The sequence below is a fragment of the Pholcus phalangioides genome, unplaced genomic scaffold, assembly GCF_987345545.1.
Source record: "Pholcus phalangioides strain wild (caught in Gottingen) unplaced genomic scaffold, Ppha-v1.0 ptg000007l_1, whole genome shotgun sequence".
In the NCBI taxonomy this organism is placed as follows: domain Eukaryota; kingdom Metazoa; phylum Arthropoda; class Arachnida; order Araneae; family Pholcidae; genus Pholcus; species Pholcus phalangioides.
In genome coordinates, this window is record NW_028301600.1 from 20,230,507 (window position 1) to 20,251,374 (window position 20,868).

At 33.4% G+C, this 20,868-nt stretch overlaps 1 protein-coding gene across 1 annotated transcript in view; it reads left to right on the forward strand.

Moving 5' to 3' along the window:
* The window catches only part of TM9SF4 (transmembrane 9 superfamily protein member 4), a 60,102-nt gene that overhangs the window by 35,233 nt on the left and 4,001 nt on the right, over positions 1–20,868 (forward strand). The window contains exons 10-17 of the mRNA XM_089232801.1: positions 1,184–1,316; positions 7,377–7,458; positions 7,580–7,655; positions 8,411–8,494; positions 10,448–10,623; positions 13,517–13,580; positions 15,728–15,847; positions 20,178–20,267. Of these exons, the coding sequence (XP_089088927.1) occupies positions 1,184–1,316; positions 7,377–7,458; positions 7,580–7,655; positions 8,411–8,494; positions 10,448–10,623; positions 13,517–13,580; positions 15,728–15,847; positions 20,178–20,267 (825 nt within the window). The remainder of the gene's footprint in view (positions 1–1,183; positions 1,317–7,376; positions 7,459–7,579; positions 7,656–8,410; positions 8,495–10,447; positions 10,624–13,516; positions 13,581–15,727; positions 15,848–20,177; positions 20,268–20,868) is intronic.

A 20,868-nucleotide genomic window follows, 5' to 3' on the forward strand; every position in this document is an offset into this window, starting at 1 on the left:
TAAATACCCTGTACCTTCCCAAATTCTTTTGACACACTTTCTTAAAGCTCCAGGAACAATGCTTCAGATATTCAAAAATGTTCTAAAATTACATATGGTCACCTTTAAAACAATTAAAATCGGTTTCTTTGGCCTTACCAGCCAAGTCTGCTGAATTCTCAGAAAAAGCCAATAAATTCAAAAGTCCATTTTTGAATGCCCATTGCCGATTTGATGTTTATTTTCATATCTGACTATAATTATACCCTCAAGTTTTTTACTTTTTTAGTGACGATATGCGTGAAAAACTATTTCAAAGATACATTTTTACAACGTATAAAAATTACAGGAATTTGGTGGATAGAAATGATATCATTTTCTAAAGATTTGAGATTTGTGAAAACTTCTGATTATTGAAGTTGTGTGTTTGACATAAATGAAATATTTTAATATTAAATTGTATAAGGATGAATCATTACCAAAGCCAAATGTCTTGTGAGAGACGTATAAACGAAATTCCACTGTCACAGTTTATGCCATACTAGTATACATGTGCGACAAACACTAGAAAAGAACAAATTAAGAATGTAAAGAATAAATTAAGAATATAAATAATACTCATACATTAAATGGAAGCCTGTGCCTTAAACAATAATGTATAATATTTACATTAAAACCCCTCGCTCACACACACACACAACAGACATCCCTGAGACTTGGTCATCCTTTTTTTACGGCCAAATAATAATTTCCCGTTATATAACAAAAGTATGCAATGGAAGTTGCTTAAAAAACAAATTTCCTTGAAAAGCAAGCAGCTATCATCGTAAGAGGGTGTTTGGTAATTTATTTAATTATTTTGGTTTTTTAACTTATTTCATTTTTTCCCTTGTAACTTATGAAGAAACTTCACATAATTCCAAAATGCATCTGGCTGTTGTTCTCGACAAATTTTTGTATTATCTATGTTGTTGATCTTCTATTTATTCCATCGTAAAATAAATAATATTTTTCCTGTATCAAACTTGTTTGATAAAGGGTACCATGAAAAAGCAAACATGGACTAGTAGGAATTAAATTTTAACATTTATATTGATATTTTTCATTAAAATGTCATTTTTAAAGTAGCTTTGTTTATCTTAACAAGTAATTATAAATTATGTAATACATGCTTGAAAGGTTTTTTATTTATTTTTATTAACAGGAAGATACCATTGAAGAAACCGGGTGGAAGCTAGTACATGGAGATGTTTTTCGGCCTCCTCGTTATCCAAAGCTTTTTGCTGCCATTATAGGAAGCGGAATACAAATTTTTCTGATGACTTTCATAACCATATGTATGAAAATGCCATGAAAATTTTATTTTAAAATGATTACATAATTGAAAATTTGTAGCTTATCTTCTGATTGAAATTTTTGAAACTCCAGCTTAGAAAGCCGTAAAATTGAAAATAAATATAATGTACAAATTTCATATTTCTGCATTAACCCTCTCTGAGGCATAGTAGAAATCACTAAACCCTTATAGAATTACATATCTTTTTTTTAATAGAATAAGCATTCTTCCAATTTTCAGTTGGTGCAAAGTACAATGGGGTGCATGCAGTGTATAGGGAAAAGTGATCATTGAGAAATTAACATTACAAAATAACTGGGTTTGTCAATGCTAAAATGAGAGGCTTTTGAGGAAGGGAGAAATTGCATTAATGTCAATGAGAGGGTTGATTTCCTCTTACTTCAATTTTATATTTGATTAGATAATTTCTGCCTTTGTCTCTTTGACTGTCTTCAACAGTTAATATAGTGTAATTTTAATGTTATTTTCTAGTTTATTTAGTCTCATTTGCTTATCACTCTCACATGGATTCAAAAATACTTGACTAATTATTTATTTAAAATTACATTAAAAGTTGATTGGAGGATCTGCACTCACATATGTATGCTACAGTAAAAGCCTGAAGACTGGTAAAACTGTTTTACCAAGGCAAATTGGTGAAAGCCAAAATATGTTTGTAAATGTTTTCATTTCAGACTTTTACCTAGTCAAAGCCCATTTTTAATGAGTAAATTAACCATCATGAATTTATTGCCACTTATTATTTAATAAGTATAATTATTTAATAAATTATAATTAACAAATGAATTTATTTCCATGAATTTATTAGTTCCTGACACCGATTAATCAACTATTGATCACGATTAATTAATTTACTCCTGACACTGACACTCCTGACAATTATTAATTATAATGAAAAATTTACTAATTTATCTACTCTGATCATGGCTATCAATCGATGGTCAATTGATTCATTAAAAACAAGTTTCAACTAGTCTTAGTAAGTTAACTAATTTTCCGAACAATAAAAACTTTAAATCAATTAATTAATTAATGATAGTCATTATTTATTTAGTGTCAGGAACAAATAATTCCTAGGTCGTTGATTAATTTGAAAGTTAATTGTTAATTATAGTTATTCAATAATTATAATTATTAAGTACTCATAATTATTGATTAATTTTCTGTGGCCGGAATGAAATACATTTTTAATAACTTCATAATGGTTAATTGCTTCACTAAAAATGAGCTTTGACTTGGTTAAAGTCTGAAATGAAAACTTTTATAAGCTTCTTTTGGGCTTTTTCCAACTCACATTAGTAAAACCTAGGTCTTACCAGTCTTCAGGCTTTTACCGTAACATATATACAGGATGCATAGGAAAGTCCCTTTACCCTGGAATAACTCATGAACCATTGATCCTAGAAGCATACTTCCAAGTGAAAAAAGTATCCAAATAATGTGTGGACTTTGGATATCTTTTTCATATTGCAAGGGGTTGTATAGTTACTAAAATTAAGAATTTTACTTTTTATTTGGTCACCCTATCCTAAAAAAACCAATTAGAAAGTAGTTGCCCTGACTTTTCCAAGCCCACCAAGAAAAATTCCATGTTTTTAAGTGCAATATTCACGTAGATGTTTAAATTCTGGGATAGCTGAAAATGAAGCATAAAATAAGCTTGTGCATTAGTTTATGCAGTTCTTTCCTTCATTTCCTTGCCGCTGTGGTGGTCGAGTGGTTATAGTGACGGACTCGCGATGCGAGGATCCGGGTTCGAACCCCACAGTGGTGGTCGGCTGAAGTTGGTTTTCTGTGGTTCCCAACTTCAAGGCGCAAATGCGAGCCGATCTCCCCGTTAAAAAGTCTCGCCACAGAGAGCAACAGTTCTACAACGAAAAATCATTCAATCATAACACTTCACTCATAGTTTGAAAAACTGGTGGCAGATGGCAGCACTACACATAACAAGCATTACAGAGAAACAAAAAAAAACTTCACATCAGGTTTCACTACACGTACACGCACATTCCCGCATGTACCGATTCGTTGGGGGTTCCGTGGGGGGTTGTGGGCGGGGTGCATGTGTGGTGTAGCAGTAGTAGTAGGTAGGGTAAAAAGGGGCTCGGGGATCCATGTCTTAAGTCAGCCACCTCGTTGGGCAATTTGCCTGTTGTGGTGGTGTATTTGTATTTGTATTTTCAGTGATTTTTGTATTATGCAGTATGTAATTATGTATTATTATTTTTATCATTTATATATTATAATTTTTGTAGTGACAGTTTAACCCTTATGTATTGCTATGGATATGTGCAAAGAGTCCTTCAAACATTCATTACTGCTGCCAGTTTGAAGATAAAAATTCAAAATCACCTTTGCACACGTGCTAAAGTCATATTCTTTTCATTTTATGTTTCGAATTGGTTGGTAGATGTCCCAATTATAACGACAACAACTCTTTGTTTGTTGCAGAGCATGTGTGTGTAACGTGTCGCCCCTTTGGGTCTCCTGTTACGGGTTGCGTTACCGATGTCCCGATAATCCTCCCCCTAGCTAACTAGTTAACACTAGGTCTTTCCCCGGTCGAGGATCCGGTTGTGTCAACGACATTTGATGATTATGCTCAATATTAGTTGTTATTCTTTGTAAAGAAATATTGTTATCAATTATCTTGTTTAGTTAGCGGAGGACTGAGGACTTCCGCTAATTATGTACAATTCATTGTCTTGGTCTCTCAGGGCCATCATTTCAATTTTTTCCAGGGGGGGGGGGAGCAAACATTTTCCAAGGGGAGAAAAAGCACATGTACTCAATGTACGTATATATATTTTTGTGTGTATATATACAAATACAAATACAACACCACAACAGGCAAAATGCCCAACGAGGTGGCTGATAAAAAGATGCCCATAAAAATATGGTTGTCATATGTTTCAAAAATACAGCAACCCAATTAAAAATGCAATTAACACATATATATATATATATATACCATTTTTAGTGTATTTTCAAAAGCCGCCCCCCCCCCCCCACCGCCACTCCTAAATGACGGGCCGGCTTGGTCTCGCCCTCCAATAGCCTTACCGATATCGTGGGTAAAGTCGGCTGACTGCGTTCACAGTTATCGAACTATTGCCAACCAGAAATACAACATATCCGAAATAATCCCTATTGTCTTACGATATGCAGATCAACAGGAATGACGTCATAGTTTTCTCTATGCGCCGGAAGAATCTCGTTCACTCATTGTGCCAAGAACAAACCTATTTTTTCTATTATAAATAGGCTGGATAAACCTGAAACTTAGCATTTAACCTCCGAGCAGTACGATCTTCTCACTCTTCCCAGTGGGGATGATGGCTGAGTAATTTTTACTAACAACTAGATGTTGTTGTGTTAATACTAATGTCGTAAAAACGTGATTTACTAAGCTAGGCTACTCCGGCTGGTCCATGTAGTTGGTTCAAACGTAAACTTCTAGTCATTAATAGTCAGTTACTGTGTGTTTTAGTCAGATGGAATGTGATTCCTAGAAATAGCCGGGTGAACCCTACAATGATTCAGCAACCTGCACTTATGTACAAATAAGTCTTCAACGTGGCGCCAACGGTCGATAGCATGTTTCGCCGACTGCTGTGATTCAGCGAGGTCTACAAGTGCTGCATTACTTAATGATGCTCCGATCCCTATAGGTTCCTGAGGGGAACTATCTCGAGAGGTCAACATTGTCCGCCTCTTCTGAAAATAAGGACACTTCGTTCTCAATGTTGGGCAAACGAGTTGATCAACGATGTTAATAGGAGCTGATCCACGGCTCTATTTGGGTGAGACCTAATCTTGTCGTTTTGACTATCGTTGTCAATTTCAGAAGTAACATGTAATCATTTGAACTCTTAACATATAACTTATTCTAAGTAATTGTAACAATAAATGTTTTGATCTGGAACTTGCCTAGTCCATTTATTGCCTGTTGAATTGGTGGATCTTTGAATCACGGGAATGTAGCCTAACAACATCGCTACATGTGGATGCGATTACACTAATTTGTTAAAATGTTTTGCTTTCATTGTTTTTTTTTTAAGTTTGCAACCTGAATTTTTTTTCTTACTATAGTTAGAATCACACAAAGAAGGTAGTTATATATTTGAAATGTACTATTATACTCAGGAGTGGGAACTCTGCACCAATTGCGCCGCAGTTAACATCTTGCACCATCCTGCTCCAATAGTGTATTTTTGTATTTTTCTGCTCCAAATATTGAATTTTGCTTCAGTGTGCTCAGTTTCGGAAAGGACACCAAGCAGGAACAAAAAGTTTGTTCCTGCCCAAAACATTGCTTGCCCCAAAACATTTCTTTCTGAGAAGAACATTTTTTATTCCACTGTACTTAAACTTACGCCTTATTTAAACTATCGGCCCCTCACACACACACACATCAGGCTTTCCATCTCGAAACCCGATAATATCCGTGATCACGCAACTGAAGATGGTTTGCAATGGTCTTTCAGCTATAAAGCACAAATGTGAGTCAATTTCTGTTTTCAATAAAAAAAAGTCGCCACTTGAAGCAGCAGAAATTACTGTAGTTGATCGTCATTGCGTCAAATCCTGATGTTTGGTGAAAAAAATTCATTCCGGGAGTAAAAAGAGCATGTCCCTCCAGTTACAAATGGTAATTTAGAAACTTTGCCAAATAACGAGCGTTAAATCACCAATGTTACTGAATAACGAGTGTTAAATCGCCAATATTACCAAATAACGAGTGTCAGATCACCAATCTCACCAAATAATGAGTACTGAATTGCCAAACATTGTGTTGAATTCTTATGAAATTCTCTTCTATTTTGCAACAATTTCTTTCCGGGTATATAAAAATTGAAAACTTATAATAAATGTTTAGCCCATTTGAAGTGCTGCTGTTCCAGACAGCATAAAGTGCCCTCAGTAAGCAAAAATCATCTTAAATAGACTGGTGCAAAAAAAATTTATGACAGCCGCTCTTTCAAATAAGGTGTCAAAAGCCTGAAACACCAAAAACAAGCTGATGAAAAGATGTTTGATAACAAAAGACAGTTTTATTTTGAAAAGGGGTGAGAGTTAATGAAAATATTCTTGTTAATTTCGCTGCTCCAATTTATAAATATCTGCTCAAATCCTATATTTTTCTGCTCCACGACTGCTCAGAATCCTGAATTTGGCTGGTCCCAAACTGCTCCAAATTTTAGTCACTTCCCACCCCTGTATTACTTCAATACATTTATTTTATGGGTGATTTTGGAGGCTCTATACAGCCTCTTTAAGACTCTGTGTAAGCTGTATTATTTAAGATAAATTTTTTTTCATGATTTTTCTGACTTTCTATTCATGTTAGTAGCTATGAGAAAATTACAGCTTCAAAAAAAAAATTATGCATTTAAGGGTTAAACTGTCATGCATCAAAAATTTGCCAACCATGTGGATATGTATGGTGGGGAAAACCATTTATATAAAATATCTGTGAACTTAATGATAAGGGTTGCATCAGCATATAATATAAATTTTATGCAAATGTAAAAATGTACCTGTCGTACAATAAATGAGTAGTATATATTTTTTTTTTTTTGTTCATTCTATAAACTTCAAAATTGTAATAATTTGATAGCAAATCCTGATTATCTGTATTATAAATTGCCATTTATAATTAGCCATAGTTAACCATAATCATTATGGTTAGCTATCACAACCCTAACAATCAAAGGAATCTGAATATCAATATTATAGTGATCCAATTATAGGAGCCAGCAAAAGCCCAAAATTCTGACATTGGCCGAATCAGCTGGACCTGCAAGTTGAGAGTGCAAATTACTGCTTTGGCAGTAACATATACACAATATTAAAAAAAATGCAACCCTCATTTTTTGATAATAAACTCCATGAATTGAATATCTTGATATTATTTTAGTTGGCTTTTTTTCCAACATTAAGTAAGGTCTATACTAACATTTCTCACTATTGCACTTTATGGTATACTATTCTTATGCTTTCACAGAGATGCTAATGATTTTGTTGGGTCTTAATCTAGTTTTTGCAATGCTTGGAATGTTATCTCCTGCATCAAGAGGTGCACTCATGACTGCTGCCATTTTTCTTTATGTATTTATGGGGTATGTACCACTCTGGTTTTCATTAACTTTCTTAAAAATATAATTATTTAGCATTTTCTAAGTAAACAATTAAACAGTTATAAATTGTTTATTAACTCCTTCAACTTCAATGTTATTTTAGATTTATTGCTGGCTATTTCTCAGCTAGAATATACAAAACACTTCGAGGAATACAGTGGAAAAGAGCAGCATTTTTAGTGAGTTTCTGTAATGGTTTTTTACATGAAAAATTTGAATATTTGCCAATTGATTTCAAACCTTTGCATTAATTACAAATCCCATCACCACAAGCAAAAATCATTTTTTATTGTACAAAAGCTGTCTGAAGGCAGACAAAAATTTATTGGCAATACATATTTCTCATATTCTTGTGTGAAGTTTTTTTTTTCTGTCCAAAGAATATGGGTTTTTATATCTTTCCTATCAGAAGATTGTTTGAAAATGAAATCAGTAAAAAATCAGTGTTCACAGCATAGTTTACATGATTGATAGTTCAATAATTAAGCCAAAAAATTAGCTAGCATTAAATTCATTTATGGCGTGGTAGCCTAGGTCGACACCTCGCTTTTATTTTACCAAACAAAGTTTCTAAGGTATTTCAAGTTTGATACCTTCTCAGTCTTTGTCAGAATAATTCCTGACATGGAGGTGCAACACTAATAGTGCCAAGATAGCCACACGGCACATTACTATTGTAGGAAATCACTACACAAGTGGTTAGAACACCAACTATTTAATGAGAGACATGAAAAGAGATAGCCATTTGACGTTTACTTTGAACTGTAAGTCCCATCTAATTAACCCCTCTGTGCATGAAAATGGTGTGACAAAAAATTATTAAATCTATTTAATCCACAAATGTTTGACTAATTTTTTTTCATTTCATCATTCATTTTCAGAATAAGTTTTATATGTTAATATTTTTTTCTTCTTTTTTTTTTTTATTCAACAGACTGCGACATTGTATCCTGGTATTGTTTTTTCTAGTTGCTTTTTCCTCAACTTTTTCATATGGGGCAAGCACTCATCAGGAGCTGTAAGTTTTTTTCCTTGTTTTTCCTAAACACAAACAAAAGCCACAACAGGCAAACTGCCCAACCAGATGACTGAAAAAAACCCATGAAAATTATGTATGTCAAATATGTTTTAAAATTCAGCAATCCCCAAAAAAGCAGTTTTAATTTAAAAAAAGAAACTAAAACGATGAGGAAATTGCAATATGTACATTGCCCATAAGAAATTACGGTTGTCTTCACTCAGAGTATGGGCAGTTTATCTTGATTTATCGTAATATAATGTCCTTTTTTTTTCTTTTAAACATGTCAATTGGGGTAGAATTAACAACACCGAGGGATAAGCTATTTCATTTGTTCACAACCCTGTCTGAGAAAAATTCCCTGTGATACTAGAACTTGGAGTTGTCCCTTATCAATGGTTATTAATGGATACTGGTGGCCCCTTGGGGAAGCACTCAATTAACAGAGTATTAATAACTCATGATCCATCCCGTTGAAAATTTTAAATGTGGTGAAACCTCATTATAACAATGCTCTGCATACCAAAATTATTGTTGTGGAGGGATTATTATTATATTGAGAGGTAGTAGAGTATAGACAGTTCCAAACAAGACAAAAAAATATCGTTGTAGATGGATTAATAGTTTTTCATGTATTGTTGTAGCAAGGTTTCAATGTCACTTCACAATTATATCCCCCCAAATACCTGCATTCTGCTAGTGTAAAGATCTTCAAAAATCAGTTCTCTCTTCATGGCCAAGGCCTCGTATGCCCTGTGTACAACTAGAGTTTGTACTCAGATACTCTAAGAAACAAAATTTAACTACCTGATTTTAATAAATATATGACATAATTGTTTTGTTTTTTTGTTAAATATATTTTTTTCGAGTTTTTCATTCATTATAGTTACTCTATTTTTATTTTTTGTAAGCAATGAATCACATTCATGTTTTTGTAATCTGCATTTGAAAAAAAAAAATCCTGTAGGAACAAAAAATTATATAGAAGACATGATTCTGAGTGGAAGCAGCTATCTGAAAACTCATAAGTGTTTCTAAAAAAAATTGAATGATATGTAAAATTCATGATATATTTTTAAATTAGAAATTCAAAGAGAAATGCATAACAGATAATTAGGTTGAAGCATGCAAGATACCTCTCATGCAGTGTATTAATGCCATTTTTGTCAACATTTCAAATAATTTGTAGTATCATTTATGTATTTCAATTTTAGACCAGAAGTTTAGAATTTTTCTACTTGTGTGCACTTGCATCATACGTAAGCCCAGGCTATTACTTTAAAGCAATTTATTACTATTTTATTATTTATATTAATTTATTACTATCAATGAATGTCTGGAGCAGTCGAAATCTCAATCTTTTGTGTGAAAAAAAAAATTGGACTATGACAAAGTGACAAACACTTAGCAATTTCAATGTCTATTTTTAATACCATGTTTTAATTTAGAAAAAATTATTATACGCATATAGAGAGAGAGTACAATTGTATTTCCAAACATGCTCTTCTGTCAATGCTCGCTTGCTGGGAATTGTTCAACACTTTTAATTATTGTTACAGTAGGCCTATAATTTATATTTTATTGTTATTTATAAAATAAAGTCATCATTACATACTTAAATTTACAACTTAATTTTATATTAAAAACCTAAAACAGTTTTTTTTCTACATGTGTCCATGAAGAAACTTCACTGTCCCATTATTAATTTTTTATGCATTTTTTTCCAATAATTATTGAAATATTAAAGCTGAAATTCATCCCACAATGTAACATTTAAAATTTTCATTTGTCCTTAGATCTTACAAATTTAGAAAGGTTTCAAAGCTACTCGCAAACTCAAATTTAATTTCACTTATTAAAAATGTTCAGTATGTCTAACACAGTTATATGTATCACATCTGAAAGGTTTAAAAGATGTAAATAGCATTCATATGTAAATTTTTCACTTTATAGGTTCCTTTCACTACCATGCTCTCGCTTTTATGCATGTGGTTTGGAATTTCATTGCCGCTAGTATTTTTAGGGTATTTTTTTGGCACAAAGAAACCGCCATTCCATCATCCCGTTCGAACTAATCAAATTCCACGTCAAGTGCCTGAACAAGTTTGGTACATGAATCCATTTTTGTGGTGAGAACTACTACTATTTTACTGCTACTTACTACTTTACTGTTCATATACATTTTTGTTTATTGCTTATGTAGGCCTAAGTGACTTCCAAACTGTGTATCATGGTCCACCAAGAAATCAAAAGACGTACTTATTTCCTACATTATACATAAATTGCTTGTGAATTTGAATTATTGCTTATTTATCCAATCTAACTGTTAGGTGGACCTAGGTTGTGACTTCGACAGCATGGAAAAATTCTGATGCACAAAGAGTGCTGTAAACTGAAAAGGTTTAGGAACCACTGGCGTGTGTAATAAAAATGTCTATTAAACAACTAGAATTGTCAATTAAAATTCAGGAAATTTTTCACATGTGCATTATAGTTATTTTATAATCTTCTTGGCTGAAAAGGTTTTCTCTAATTATAAATAGACATTTTAATATTAACAGCAACTATATATATACTCATCTACACATAAGAGTGAGGCTCTATCCCCTCATATTTACACCCTAGTTGGCAATTAATGTCTCAGTTAATTAATATTGCTTTTTTTCAACGAAAAATTTTACTTGTATTGATTTAATTTTTCTTTTTTCTGTACAAGGACTAATTAGGTCAAACTGCACCAAATTTTTTTATTTGCATTAAAAATGTTTCCTTGTCAAGAATTTTTCTGTTGATCATTGCAGATGCACTACAAAATAAAAATTTAGAAAAAATATTAAAATTTTATAAAATACAAAACATCTCTTAATGTTATGTTTTTGTGGTAATTTACTTTTGTATCATAACTGTCAAGCAAGCTTTAAAGGGGAAGTAGTCTCACCGCTCTAGACTAATTAGAACACCCAACCATTGAATAGCAACAACCAATAAAATCACTGCAGAAGCATGATGAAAAGTCGCCCATAGAGGGCACTGGCACTGATAGGAGGTCTAACACAAAAAAGGTGGTTTTTGCGCAATAAAAAGACAGTTGTAATTTTTCCTTCATTATTGCGTACTGGCATGATAAATAATGTTTTGATGCACACTGACTGAAAAGGACGAGCTAGATAAGAGAACTAGTATGGAGAATTCTGGCACCGAATACATGTCCGCGGAATTGACCGATTCTTTTCTTCTACTGACAGACACGCACATACACAAACCACACCTACACACAATCTTGTCTTCCATCACTCTTCATAAACCCAAAAGGTCAGTCCTTAAGCTGGCAGTTTGCCTCCAAGGTTCAAGGAACCAGCATAAAGCTCAAATTCTGGTCTGGATACACTACGCTAGAACCCTGCTAATTCGAAATAATTAGAACCAAGACCTGTTCAGATTAGCGGAAGGTTCAGATTGCCTGTGTTAGTCTTTTAAACATGGCTTTTGAAAACTAACAGCTGTGATTATCTCTACGGGTGGGATTAGAGTTACAGACCGATGATCAGTTTAATAATGACCAAAACAGTAATAATGACGGAGTGGTCATAGTGACAGATTAGATTCGCATCGCAAAGACCTGGGTTCGAACCTCACCATTGCCACAGTGGTGGTCAGCTGAAGTTGGTTTTCTGTTGTTCTTCCAACTTCGAGGTGTGAGTGTAAGCCGATCTTTCCATTAAAAAGTCTCGCCACAGAGAGCAACAGCCCTACAACGCTACAAATATTCTATAATTACTCACAATTGAAGTATAGATGGCAGCACTAATTCATGCACACCACCATATATGCCCTCAAACTGTTAGATTCACACATGATAGACCAGAGTTGTGCTTGGTTTGAAAGAGAAAAAGGAAGCACATGCTTTTCTTCTTTTTTTTTTTGCATTTTTATGAGGTCATGCAATATCTCCACATTTATTTCCAGTTTAATTTACATTATTGTTTCATCAAGGTATGTGGATGAAGAAAGAGACAAATTATTCCTCAGATTCCCCTTTAATAAGCCTATCGACTCTAGATTTGGCCTAAGTGGGGACTAGAGGGTAACCAATCCAAGTATCTGAATGATGCCAAGTGCGTTTTCAACTAATTTTTCACAATTTAAGATCAATGTATCTTGACATTGTCAGCCTGGGATATATCAAATCGTCTTTGTCAAAGAAAATGTCCATTGATAGGTAGATATGGTCATAGTGAGTTTGCTGAAAGATAAGTTTATTTACACAACACAGATTTGTGAATACAGAACACCACAGGTTAATACTTTACATTCATGTTATACATAAAATATGAATAAAAATCATTTAAAGGCAAAGACAAAAAAAAATCAAATTCATGGAGGCTGAAAGACTCAGTTGACCTCATTTTGTTGACTTGCAGTATTGTAGATGCTAGTCCAGCTCAAGACATAACCCAGATCATAACACATGTCTCAGAGACTTGCACACAGAAAACTAAATTTGTACAGAAAATTCAGTTGATAACCTTCATTTTTACAATTTATTCTTGTACTATAAATACTTTGTTTTTATAAGTTCATATTTAATTTTTCAGAATTACCCCAAATCCACAATTTGCATTACTGTTCGTAAAAATACAGAATACTTAGAAAGAACGTAGCTTTAACCTTCATTTTGTCTGGATAAATCAAATAGAAAATATAAAACAAATTATTAGTATTTCAAAGCGATATGCATTATACACATTTATTACAGTGTGTATTTTATGTGTCTACCTCTGACTTGCATTACTTGCTCTGCATGATGCAACACTGAATGGAACAAAGAATTTCATTGCAACTAGATATGAAATATATTGTTTCTCCATCTTCAAACTTAATTGTATTATATTTATTGCAAACTTTGAAGAAGACTTATTTATTTTTTTTATAGAATTATATATATGTGGAAGTCCTACCACAGATGCATAGTTTGAGAAATGTGTATATATTTGGAATTATATATGTGTCAATTTTTTTTAGTACATTGATGGCTGGTATTCTTCCATTTGGTGCAATGTTTATAGAGCTTTTCTTCATTTTTACAGTATGTATACTATTTTGTTTCACAAAAATATGCTTCCAAATAATCTGAGTTGAGTACAAATCTTCATACTTTTTATTTTCAGTGAAGAATACGTCATCTGTCTACAATAAATTTTTTGATATATTTATAAAATTGAATAATCTGGTCAAAATTTCATTGAATTATATTATGTCTGTTCCCTATTTAGCTATTGATTTCTTTAATTTAAACCAGTGGTTCTCAAACTTTTTCCATCCGCGGCACCCCCTTTCCCTATTCAATGCTTATGTGTGAGCTCCACCGACTCCCCAGAGCTGTTCAACAAAGAATCTCTTCGAAAAGCAAATGTTGGAAGCGAACAGTTTGAGAACCCCCTGATTTAAACCATTAAATCTAAATGCCTCACTGCTTAAACAATGCAGAACGAAGTTTTTGAGTTCAAACTTTGTTTTTTTTCCACCTATTTCTTAATATGTTGAATATGTCTATTTAGAAAAACTGGACATTTAAATAGTAAAAAAGGTAATTTTCGTTCATCTTCATTAATTATGGTATCATTAGCTGCCTTTATATTAATCTAATAACAAAAGGCCTAGGCCTATTCATCTGGTTTTCAATCCTTTAAGAGTGATATTGGCTCTGCATAGGGTGTACCGTCTTGTCTAAGCCATAACCTGGAAATTCAGGGAAAGTCAGAGAAATATACAAATATTTGATGAACTGCTGTGAAGGAAAAAAAACAAACTCGAAAAACAAAAATACAAATTTGGAAAGTTAAGGTTTTAAATTATATTTCTTCCAGAGTTTTGGTCAGGAAAAGTTAGGAAAATGATCAAGCAAATTGTGCTGGAAACCCTGTAAGCATATGCATGCATCATCATACAAGATATACATATTGCATCCGAGAAATAAAAAAGTGAAAGCCTTCATTAACAAAAGTTACTTACGCATTCATAAATGAGATGGCTTTTAAGATTACTGATCATTTTATCAAATTAATTTGTTTGTTACTGGCAAAACAAGTACTACACTGATACTAACAACTGTAAGCTTAGATAATTTAAAAACAGAATAGAATTATTTCAATTTTTCCTGCAATGCAAATTTTTTTGTTTAGTAAAAAAATCTTAACCACCGTCTCCTTGCATCATCACAGTTTTTCACCATATTAGATTCAGGATGCATGTCACAGTCTCCTTGATGTGCAGAAACAAAATGAATCCTCACGAGGAGCCGTTTAGTTGCTTGTCTGATAAACTGTCATTCCGTCCACATTATGTGGGGATTCAGTGAAGTACAACACTAAAAAGCTCATAATTGTATTCTCTGGGGGGGGGGGGGGGGTATTGACAATGCTGATGTCAACAACAGCCATAAGTTTAGTGGCACATAAATATGATGTCTCTCAATATAATGATAATCCCTGTACAATGATGTTTTATCTTGGGCCACAGAATATTGTTATATTGACATTTCACTGTATATATGTTATATATATATATATGTAAGTTATACTTAAAGGGGGGGATAGAAACAAAATACATTTTTTACTTTGTGCAATAAAAATAAAACAAATCAAGACGTTGAAAAGAAGAAAACAGTTCAAACTTTTTAACAAAAGAAAGAAAGCAGATTTGTAAAGATAAAACAATCGTAACGTTACCAATGCTCAAGTCTTCATTTGGGGCACTTCTTGCATTTAGTTAAAATATGGAGGTGCTTCTGATCAGAGGCCAGGCTTAACAGCCCAAATAATCCTCTTTCACAACAAAGAAATAGTAAAATGTTGAAAATATAGAAGACTATCTTGAAATTTTCCATTAAATTTACAAATTTCCTAGTATTTTTACATGTTTGATTTTTTGAAGCTCTTTATTTTTATCCTGATATGCATGGGCAGGCATTGAGAGAGAAAGCTCAGAATATTATTTAGACTATCAAACCTGCTTCTCATCAGAAACACTGTTTTTTTAACCAAATGCAAGGGATGCTCCTCCCCAATCCAACAAAGACCTAAGCATTGATAAAGTTAAAAAAAATTTTATTCTCGCAATTTGTCATCTTCCTTTTCACTTAAAATTTGAATTTGCTTCTTTTCAAAAAATTTTGTTTTTGTTTATACATATAAGCTATATATATTTATTTTTTGATTTTAATTCTTTTTCCAGGCAATTTGGGAGAATCAGTTTTACTACCTCTTTGGCTTCCTGTTTCTTGTATTTGTTATCCTTGTAATATCATGCTCACAGATCTCCATTGTCATGGTGTATTTCCAGTTGTGTGGTGAAGTAAGACTTATAAAATTTTACTTAAATTATCTCTGATTTTAATGCTATACATATATATTGCTTTAAATGTTTTTTCCCATTAGCTTTTGTAAGCTTTTAGCCATAAGAGAAGAGGCAAACTATAGTAGAGATAACTAGGATGTCCAGAAGAGTCTATTACGCCTATGTAGAAAACTAACAATGTCTAGTATTATGAATGATGTTTCAAAAAAGTTCTGCCGTATGGGATTAAACAAGGTCATGAAAGTCAGCCTCATAAAACAAAAACCAAATTTTTTACCAAGTTTCCTGTATGGTTTCTGTCACATCATTGCCTTTTGCAGATGCTTCATCCTTTCTCTGATGCTAAATTATATGCAGGTAAAACAACAGTTTTCTACCATCAAGTCGCAAAAAGAAAAATTGGTTAAGGAACTCACAAAATTTGAGCTCAGGTCAGATTTTTTGATTCTTGAAAGACTTTTTCAATTTTTTTTTTTTTTTAATCTAATTTTTTGAAGCTGTGGTATTCCCCCCTTCTCAATTTCTTTTCTCCAAACTTTTTTTTCTGCTGGGGGATGGATGGGTCAGTAGCAACAGAAAAAAACAATGTATACGTTAGGTTAGACACGGGTAGAGGGGAAATGCTATTTAGCTGTATGAATAAAAAAATAACTTTTTCTCTGCTTGTCCGGATGTTTCAACGTCTGTAAAAATTTGCCTGAAGTAGTGTTCTTAAAAAATCATGTGATATTATTTCATGGAGGATGGGGGTTGGCTGTAACAGACTAATTTGGCAGCATTCTCCCATACAAAGGTGAGGCTGGCAGGGCTCCAGCCTTGGGCAAACCATATTTTTTTTACAATATAAATTGACTACAGAAGGGCCCTGTCAAAGATCTCAGCCTAGGCGCCCAGTTCAGAGATAAAGCAATAGATAACTGCTTTCATAAGTGGAGGGAGGAGAAGTCTTCCATATAAATTTTATGGAAACACAGGGTGATTCAGAAAAGATGGGAAAACAGAGGTGATAGTACACACCACTGCAAACAATTATCATCAAAGAATTCATGGTGTAATATGAAACGCAAACTCGCTGACACATTTCAAAACTGCTGTTTCACAAACGTTAAAATGGCATTCCGGTTGAAATTTATCGAGAGAAAAAGAATACCATGCATACAAATGTAACCTGGAGAAGAAGAAACAGTATGCAAATCTGCATCATAGTGAATAAAAGGCGCGGATGCCAGCCCTGTGAAGTTATTCCATCGTTCAACCACTCTAACAGTTGTAGCGTATGGGATAATGCCGCACTTTAGTAATACTGAGTCTGCGCCTTTTATTCACTGTGATGCAGATTCACATACAGTTTCTTCTTCTTACTCAGGTTGCATTTGCATGCATGGTGTTCTTTTTCTCCTGATAAATTTCAACAGGAATGCTGTTTTAACGTTTGCAGAGCAGCCGTTCTGAAACGCTCTAGCGCATTTGCGTTTCATGTTAGACCATGCATTCTTTGATGACAACTGTTTGTATTGGTGTGTACTATCACCTCTTAAAATTTTTCCGATCTTTTCTGAATCACCCTGTATATACAATATATATGCAGGATGGTTATAATTAAACTGACACTACTCAGACCTATATAACATCTGTTCTGGTGGATGTATTTCTCATTGAAACTTAGTATATAGGTTATGTGAACCATGGAGGAAAGAAAACTGCAATATAAAAATGGTTCAATTTTTTACCACTGGGTGAAAAAAATGACACTTTTTTATTACAGTTTTACTCCTGGTTCATGTAACGTAGCCTATATACCAAGTTTCAATGAAATATGTCCACTAGAATGGGCACCACATAGGTCTGAGTAGAGTCAGTTTAATTATAATCACCCTGCGTAAGCCTATAGAAAAAAAAAGGAAAAATACAAAATAAATCACCAGGCTGGAGCCCCAGCAGCCTCCCACTTCTGAAGTGACTTTTACTTGACCAGACATGGACATTCTAATTGAAGTTAACATTAAAAAGGAACTTGTTCTCATTTCATAAAATATAATTGCTCTAATTATATTTCTTTGGACCTGCATGTATTTATACTTACTCTTACCTATTTTGTTCTTAATTCGGCCTAATTCATCATGGATTGATGCTGCCAAGGTCTATGGTTTCATTATAAGGAAGACTGGCATTGGCTCCAGCCTTGAGGCCTGATACAGTGCGAGACATAATTATAAGACCCTCTTAATATTCAATGAAATTACAAGAAGGAGCAAAGTAAAAAATATCAAAAATTCTAAGCTGTTGTATGATCATGCAAGATAACTTTATGCCAAATATTGAGAATTTTAAAAAATTTTCCGCTTATTTCATGGAAAAACAAAAAATATATTATAGACAAAATTATAAGACACCCACTGATTTTTGAGGGAAAAGTAAAATAAAATTCAAACAAATTATACATAAATTACCAAAATTAATATTTTGTGCAACCATCTCTGTTGCTAATCAAAGCGAAAATGTTATTTGGCATGGATTCAACCAAATAAATGAGTCACAAGAGACATCATTCCAAGCCCGTGATATGGTGGCGTTTAGGTGCTCAATGGAAGAAAATTGGTTCCCACCTGTGTATACTGATCTGCAAAGGATGCCCCACAAGTTTCCCATGGGATTGAGGTCAAGGGAACAAGGCGGCCATAAAAAAACATTGATATTTTCTTACTTGAACCACAACTTTGTGTGACCGACACGTGAATTGGCGCATTATCTTATTGGAACAATCTTTGTCACAAAAATAACTTTATATATACCAAGTTGCTCCTGCAAAAGTTCTACATAGCTTTTGAGTTCATGCTTGAGGACACAGAAAAACTGCATCAGTCTTTCCTTGGGCAGAAAATGCTTCCCAAATCATCACTGAATCACCACTACCCATTTTATGGTTCAGTAATCGCAGCGTTGCAGATCTCAAATCATGCTAATATGAATGGAAACCATCTGGACCATCAAGATTGAATTTGTTTTCATTGAAGAACATAACAGACTACCACTAATGAGTCCAAGGCATGGTACATTTCACGAGAGTCAAATGATTCTGTTTGTGTTTCAAAGTTAATGGCAGTTTTTTTTTTCATGAATTTGATGTTACTTGTAGAACTTAAAACTCTTGGAATTGCTCGCTGTGATCACTGCAGTTGCAAGCCAGATTTTATGATCATATCTTTATGACATTTTGCTTGTTACTGCTACAGCACAAACATGGTGCTTCAATCAGGCAGATAGGCATAGGGTGTGCCCAGATCATTTTTTTACAAAGCTACATATTCCACGGTTTAAAACATTTGTGACAGCACATAGACACCATTCAATTTTATTTGCTATATAAGTTTTAGAAACACTGGTATCATACAATCGCCAAATTTCATGAATTTCACTTTCCTGCTGCGCTGTACCCTGTGGCATTTTTTCTACTGATGGAGGGGGGGGGGGTAGTTCAAAAGAGGGAATATTTTTATCAGTTAGTTATCCAGTGACGTAAAAAGAATGATTTGCATAAAGCAATGCAGTGATTATTGTAAAATAATAAAAATGAAAATGTCATATTTCTGTCCTAATTTCTTACTAGAATTCACAAAAATATAAAAACATCAAAAACTATTTCTCTGACGTCCTTGTAATTTCACTCACATTTGTAAACAACATGACCAATATATGTAATAAAGATTCATTATTGTAGAAATTTTCATTCCTTTTTTCGTGAATATTCCTGGCATCTTATAATTGTCTTGCACTGTATGAATGTTATTTATTATTTTTTTACACTATATGAATTTAATATACTGGGGCTTTTGAAAAATTCTGGCCTGAGGGTCTGCTGAAGACCCCTGCCTAGGGATGAAGATACCTTCAAACTGAAATTACTCTCATTTATAGGAAAAATTAAAAATGAAAAGAAAGAAGACATTTTTGGTGAAAAAAAGTGAGATTTTTAGAAGGAATTCTGAATAATTTCAGCACCTCATATTATATGGAACTTCAAACTGTCAAGACTCTAATTACTGAGACTCTACTGCAGGGGCTCTCAAACTGTGCTCAGAGTCAGGAGCCTGACAGAGATTTTTTGAAGAGATTCTTTGTTAAACTGCTCTGGAGAGCCGCAGATAAGCGGTGATTAGGGTAAAGGTTGCTGTGAGTGAAAAAAGTTTGAGAACCCCTGCTCTGCTGCATTACTATAAGAGAGATATATTTCTGATTAATCTTTATGCATTTTTTTAGTTTTCCAGTAGTGCATTGTAATAAATTCTCTGACCAATTGTTTGTCTGTTTGCTTATGTATTTATTTCAGGATTATCATTGGTGGTGGCGCTCTTTCATAGTGTCAGGAGGTTCTGCATTGTATGTTTTCGCCTACTCAGTGTTTTATTTCATCACAAAGGTGAGTTTTTCAAACCAAGTATATGATGAAATATTATTAACTCATTTGCATCCGGAAGCTTAATAATTAAATTGTGAGTACCCCTTATCACTAAGCAGAATAATCTGCCTGTGCAGTATGTAAAAATCCATTTCTTTCCTCAATGCTTAATGATAAGACAGTTAACACCCTCACAGGGAGATTGCAAACGAGTTACTGATTTAAATAAAGTACTGTTTCTGTACTTATATAATGATAATAAATTTGACATAATCCATTGATCTAACAGACCCCAATTTTAAGGACTTCAGATTTAACAAATATAAAGAGCTCTATCATGGCTAACTTCCAGACAGTAAGTCAACAATTATAAATGAAAGTACTTTTTCATAGAAACAATGATTGTATTGGAATACTAAAATGATTCAATAGACAATAAGAGAATCTGGGAGTCTTAAAATTTCCACGAATATAGCAAAGAGTCTGCAGCCTTTGGTTTTGATACAAGTGTGAAAAGAAGGAGATTAAAAACCATAACTCAAGCTAACGTGAAACTTGACCCTCTCAGCAGCATTGATGAGATATCTTGCCTCCTTAACACTAGAAAGACAAATGAGTCTGC